Source organism: Octodon degus, unplaced genomic scaffold (genome assembly GCF_000260255.1).
Source record: "Octodon degus isolate 3935 unplaced genomic scaffold, OctDeg1.0 scaffold00026, whole genome shotgun sequence".
Classification (NCBI taxonomy): domain Eukaryota; kingdom Metazoa; phylum Chordata; class Mammalia; order Rodentia; family Octodontidae; genus Octodon; species Octodon degus.
In genome coordinates this window covers 11,267,059-11,273,774 of record NW_004524602.1, presented here as the reverse complement: position 1 = coordinate 11,273,774, position 6,716 = coordinate 11,267,059, and the positions used below count along the sequence as shown (strand labels likewise).

The 6,716-nt window shown below is 49.2% G+C and overlaps 1 protein-coding gene across 1 annotated transcript in view; it reads right to left on the bottom strand.

Annotated features, from left to right (window-relative positions):
• The window catches only part of Kiaa1257 (KIAA1257 ortholog), a 60,829-nt gene that overhangs the window by 2,029 nt on the left and 52,084 nt on the right, over positions 1-6,716 (bottom strand). Inside the window, exons 13-15 of the mRNA XM_023712504.1 lie at positions 1,829-1,990; positions 1,128-1,331; positions 898-1,054 (exon numbers count right to left, since the gene is read on the bottom strand). Coding sequence (XP_023568272.1) covers positions 898-1,054; positions 1,128-1,331; positions 1,829-1,990 — 523 coding nt within the window. The remainder of the gene's footprint in view (positions 1-897; positions 1,055-1,127; positions 1,332-1,828; positions 1,991-6,716) is intronic.

Below are 6,716 nucleotides of genomic sequence, written 5' to 3'. Positions count from 1 at the left end.
CAGCTAGGGCATGGCCACAGGGCTATGAGAGAGCCCTGACCCTTGACCCCTCTTGGGAAGGGGAAGCTGCACTGGGTGTGGGTTGGCCTTGGTCATGAAGAGAGGATAGCAAGGTGTCCTCAGGAGGCACTAACAGGACTGCGTTTCCTCAAGCTCCTGTCTGGTCCCTGGGTGTCTGGGGATCCAAGAAGCGAACTGGAAGCTACTTGGAGGTGGGGAGGAGACCAGGCTCTCCCTGCTAACGGGGAAGGTTTACAGATCCTGTGATTTGGGAAATAACTTCCCTGTGAAACCTGGAGTTCTTAGTTTGTTGCCAGTAAAGAACAGTGGCAAACAGCTATTTTTATATCAAAGTGAGAAGGGCTCGGCCTGGAGGCTGCACAGAGCTCAGCTGCACGGAGCTCTGCTACAAAGAGCTCCTCTGCACAAGAGGCTCTATGAGCTAGGCTTTTGGGAAAGGCTTTTTTTTTCTAGAAGACCTTATTGCTAGGTAAAGTAACTCTCTGAACACAATTTCTGACTCTTGTTAACCAACAAACTTGGTTCTGTAGCACCCTCAAAATGACTGAAGTCCCACAAACAGAAGCAATGAGAACTCAGGCTTGGTGCAACTGGGCCCATGCTTCCTGTCTCGCTCCCTGCTCCCTCTTCTGGCCTGCAGACTTTAGATCTGGAAGGCAGCTGGGAGTCCCCTCAAAGCCCTGAGCTTTCTCTCCCACCCAACTTTATAGCTGAGGAGCCAGGCCCAGAGCAGGGAAAGGATTTGCCCAGAACCACACAGGACTAGAAGGCAGTCTATACACCAGACTCACTCTGAACCCTGATTCCTGAGCCTCCAAAGCCTGAATTTGTAGCTAAAACCACAAGTTAGGGCTTGACTCGGACACTGTCGCCTACCTGTCAGAGGCTTGGGCGCTGGTGGAGGGGGCAGACCTAGGAAAGCTGGGGGCTTCGTGTATAGCTCAAAGTCCAGGCGGCGCCTGTCCCAGGGCCATCGCTCTCGATCCAGCGTGGGCTTCAGCACGTTGGCAAACAGCGCGCGCTCCACCCATTCCTAAGTGGGGAGCAGACAAGTCAGGAGGGGAAGGGCCTGTGGACACACCCGAGACACACCCCTCCCTGCACACCTCCTTCAGTTCTTGGGCAGGTGGCAGCCTCAAGTCTTGGTAGCCTTTGGTGCCCTTCTGAAGACCGGTCACTTGGAACCCACTGGCTGTGAGCCAGGCCTGGCGAGATTTCTCCTGTGCTTTCCTCTCCTCTTCCTCGGGGTCTGCAGGCTGCACCATGCCCGAAAGGTAATTCTGTGAGTATGTGAATCTCTTCTGTGGCTCCTAGAAATGAGGGGAAGGCAGTGGTGATGAGAACCATTGGGGGCAGCCGTGGACATGGCTGAGCTGCCACCGCCAGAACACCCAGGAGGGGTCAGAAACAGCTGAGGCACTGTGACAGTTAACTGGCAATCTGTGTGGTACACTTATATGAAGGCAACCATGTGACAGTGCTGTGAGGGCCAGGTTATTGTCCCCTTTGACAAGTGAAGCAGCTGGGCTTGCAGTGTGCAGAAGGCCTTTCCCACCGGGGACTCTGCCCTCTCCACGCAGAAGCAAGAGGCACCGCAGGAGCAAGGCGCCTGCCATCTGCGGCCGTGAGGTTCTGAGGATCCGCACAGGGCCTCTCTGGCTCACCTGAGGGGAACAGGACTCTCCTTCCAGCGCTAGACCCTCTCATCTGCTCCCCCAGCTGAGAAGCCCTCATCTCCACTCCTCAAGTCCCCTCCTGACCTAATGGTCACAAGTGGCTGGCCAGCTGCCATTAGCTTGTCACTCACCTTGGCCATCTCTCGGTACAGCTCCTTTTTGGCAAGCTCTGAGGAGTTCAGGGTCTGGATGCTGTAGTTGTGGACAGGCCCAGCGGTGGGGGAAATCCTCAGCACCTTCACCACACGCTCAGGGGGCCTCTTGGCACCCTCAGAGGCTTCTATGATGTTTCTCTGCAGAAAGACACCAATCATATCCCACACCCAGTGTCCTACCACTGACTGCCACTGCACGTGCAGTGTGACAGCTGCCTGCACGGCTGCAGCACAGGCACCGGCTCAGCCTGGAAACTCGTGACGCTGTTTCATCCTAGAACCAGGACACAGGCCATCTAGTCCAGCCTGTCCAAAACGGAGCCCAGAGGGCCAGAAATTTGAGAGAGACGTCCCGTAGTTACTGTTCTTCCACCTGGCTCACAGCAGTAAGCTAGTTTGTAGCTCAGATGGTCAGAAGTGGGTGCAGTTTTCCTGGGGTGGGTGGGGATCTGCAGCCCCAGAGCAGCAAGGGCTGCCATCTTTGACCACAGTGGTACCGGGGGTGGGACCTACGGGCAGTTGCCACTGTGCTACCTCTCCAGCCCTTTTTTTCTTTTAAGACAGGGCTTGATAAATTGCCTAAGCTAGTCTAAAACTTTGAACCCTCCTGTCTCAGCCCCTTGGGTGGCTGGTTGTGCATGTGCTACTGGGCCTCGCTTGACTGTGGTAAATGTCTAGTGCTGAGCCTGTGCAGACTGTGACCCGCCTCCACAGGCCCAGTGTGGCCCAGGACCATCCCCTGAGCAGAGAGGATTTGAGAGAGGTGGCCTTTGGGCTAGGCTGGCCCCGATGAGATGCGATGGGCTGAGCAGGTGAAACGGGAAGTTTATTTTTTGCTTTTGATTCCGAGGACCGAACCCAGCTAGACAAACATTCTATTGCTGAGCCAAATCCCCAGCCCCGAGCAGGTGAAATGGAAGATAAAATGTATCTTTTGCTTTAAAATGCTTTTTTCCAAAATGATAACCTTATTCTGAGAGGCTGAGGCAGGAAGACCACGAGTTCAACCCCAGCAAAGCAATTCAGCAACTTAAGGAGTCCCTATCTCAAAAAGTAATTTAAACAAGTTTTGGGCATAAGGTTCAGTACAAAGGCCCTCGGTTCCATCCCCAGCTAAAAACATGGTGACCTTAACCTGAGTGACTTGGGAAATCCAGGAACAGCACAAGACAGGGCAAGGGCTTCGGTTGTGATTGACTAAGTGAGGGAAGAGGCTTCAAGGATCCCCGTGGCTTGGAGCAGCAGGGACCAAGGCAAAGCAAGTTACGAGCTGGAAGAGGGACAAAGCTCGGACCATGGAGCACCTTCATGACCACACTGCAGAAGTCACACAGCGGATCTTGTCACAGCCCATGTGGAAGCTCAATCGCTTGACTTCTGCCTTTCGAGGGGTCTTCCAAGGGGTGGTCTGAATTAGTCTTGCCACTGCCAGAAGTTAAGGTGTCCCACTCTTCTCAAACCCTGTGGCTGTGGGTGCAACCCCGTACCTGCGCTTCCCTGCTATTTCTTCCTTCCAGTTTAGAAATGTGGTTCTAACCAAATAGATGGTTGGTTGAGGGAAGCAGTAGTCAGTAACGACTGGGTGCCTGAGAGTCTCTGCCCAAGGCTGGTACTGGAAGGAGAACTGGACTTGTTGCCAAAATAACAGGGTAACTGGACGCCTGAAAACTACATATGGTGTAACAGACTGGGAACCGAAGAGCCAAAGCCCAGTTATTGGAAGAGATGTTAAATATTTAAAATATAGGTAATCATTCTTAGGTAGGCAAAGACAGAGCTATGAAGCAGCAGTGGCCATGAAGAAAGATACTGGGTACAGAAATGTTCAGAAGAGTCAGTGGTGGTGCATGCCTGTAACCCCGGCTACTTGGGAAACTCAGGCAGGAGGACTGCAGGTTGGAGCCCTGCCCGGGCTACTCAGCATGGCTCTGTCTTAAAACAAAAATGGTGGCATATGGCTCAGTGGCAGGGTGCTTGCCCTGCATGCTTCACAAGACCCTGACTCAGTTCCCAGTACTGGAAATACAAATCCAAAGCACCTAAAATATACTACAAAAATGATACAGCTGCAGACTGAACTAATGAAATGAAAATAACCAGCTTGTAACACTTTGAGAAAGCAGCCCTGAATCAAAAAGAGAACTAGAAAACCTGGGCCCAGAGGGTAGAGAGGGAACCAGCAACATCCAAACGATAGAGGTCCCCAGAGGAGGGGGAAAGGAGACTAGGGAGCGTTGGAGAATTAATGCGTGTCAGAACAGAGAACAGAAATTCCAAGCCCAGTACACAGTAAGACCTAAGAGAAAAACAGCAAAGATAAATCCTCAGAACTTAAGAGAGAAACAGCAGGCTACAGAAGTATCACAGCAATGTCCGGCTGCACAGCGGTGACACTTAGTATACCATTGAAGGCTCGACCTAGGCAAACCGTCTGCTTAATTGTGAAGAACAAGTCAAATTAGGAGGAAAAAATTATGGAGGGGGGCCTCTTTAAGTCTCAGTATCTATGTAACACATTCAATCCATAAAGGTAACAAAAGGCCTCTCTCCAGAAAAAAAAAGCCCCTACTTGGAGACCTAGAGATGAACACTCACAATTAAGAGATAGTTCTAAAATATTCCACAATGCTAAATTTTTAGCTAAAATGTAAGAATTAGGCTTGTCTGTAGGCCTTGGTCCCAGCAAGCAATGGAGTTCTGGGTGAAAGGATGGGACAAAGGCCTGGACCCCAGGCACCCTGCATGTACTACGCACTGGATTCTTCTGGTCTTTAGTTTGTGGACAGATCTTTCTCTTTCATACTAAACTCTCTGGGTGACTACTATAAAATATTTTAGAAGTTATGTGTCGTGTATTGCTTCCCTTGCAAACCCTGACTACACTATCTTACCTCAGTTGGGTCTAAGGTCATGATTATGAATGTCCAAGTAAGGTCGCACTGTTAGACGCTGAAGGACACAATTCAAACCCTATCTGGGGCAGCTCACCTTTGCCATATAACAGTGTATTTATTACTATACACTAAAGATTTCTTGGGGGGAGGAGGCTAGGAGACTCTAGCCCAAGAAATGGTATCAAATAGGAATGATCAAAATTTGTAACTGGGCAAAACTGGGCAAGAAAAAAGGTAGAACTTCTGGTGTGGTAGATAAAGGAGTTCCGGAAGCTGTCTCCTCAAAGCAGTAACAAAGCTGTCCCAAGCACCCACCAGACACTGACCAACGCAGACAACAAACCAAGCAGTGTTCAGCCGTAAATATGCTCTGAAAAATGAAAACCCCAAATAACCCAATTTCAAAATGCACAAATGATCAGAATAGGTATTTCTCAGAATAAGAAATCCAAATGGCTAACATTTTTTATTTACACACACACCATCAGGGAAATGTGAATCAAAGCTACAGTGAGATAATTCACACCTTGTTAGGGTGGCTGTTATTAAGAAAATTAACAATGGGAGGCTGAAACAGGAGGATACAAGCTTAAGCCCCGCCTGGGTGATTTAGTGAGACCTTATCTCAGAATTTGAAAAGAGGGCTGGGATGTAACTTAGTGCAAAATCAATCAGTCTAGCAAAGGTGTGGAGAAAAAGGAACTTGTAAACTGCTGGTAGGAATGTAACAGTACAGTTATCACACACAGCAGTATGGCATCCCCCCCAAATTAAAACTAGATCTGCTATGCTGCAAGATCCAACAGCAGGGCAGGGAGATAGCTCAGTAGAATAAGTGCTTGCCTGGCAAGCACAGGGTCCTCAGTTCAATCCCCGGTACCACAAAAACAAAAAAACCCCAACAGCCTCCCTCTGGATGTATAGCCAAAGGCTAGGAAGCCAGCAGCCCAGAGATCCCTGCATCCCCGAGTTTGCTGTGGCATCAAGTCAGCTGGTGCCCAAGACCAGCAGGCAGCAAAAAGAAGCATGGGGTTACAGCCCCAACTATTCAGCCAGGAGCAAGAGTGAAATCCTTCACTTACAACCAAGTGGAGGGAACTAGAAGACACTGAGTGAAACAAGTCGGACAAGGATAAGTATTGCGTATATTCTCCATATGTGGAAACAAATACAGAATAATGCCAACGTTGGGGGTTGATCACGTAGTATGCATGTAGTGTGACAGCACCATGAATCCCATTATATACTACTAAGACATGGTAATAAAAACTAAATTCTATGGGCAAAAGACGCACTGACTCTCAGATAAGCACCCTGGGAATTCCCAGCCAAGTTTGGAGTAAGGAAGTAAGGTTAGCTGAGGTCAGGAGGAGCCCAGATCTGGCAAGCTAGTGTCTATAAAAAGGCACCAGAGGGACTGGGCGTGGGGACACCCACCTGTAATCTCAGCTCCTTGGCGGACTGTAGGTTCAAGGTCAGCCTGGGTAACTGACACCATGTTCCACAATTTAAAAAGGGAGGGGCACGGGGGGGTGTACCTCATGTTCCCTGGAGTCAAGCTCGAAATCCATGAGACCAAAGTAGGGTTAGTAAGTGAAAAACTGCTAAAATTCATCAAAAAGAAATGTTCACACTTCAAATGTTTCTTTCATCATTAATAGAAAGACAAGCCATAAAAGGGAAAAATATTTGTGAATCATTTCTCATCAGGCACCTGTATCCAGAATCTACATGACGCAGTATGAAAACCAATAACCTGCTTTACAACAGACAAAAAAATATTATGTACACCAAAGATTTCTGAGTTGCTAATAAGCGCATCAAAAGGTACCAGTGTCATTTATCTTCATAAAACATAAGTGAAAAGCACGGTGACATGCCCGATATAAAGAAATGTTGGGGCCGGGGAGACGGCTCAGAGTAAGCGCTTCCCTGGCAAGTGCAAGGGCCTGAGTTCAATCTCCGGTTCC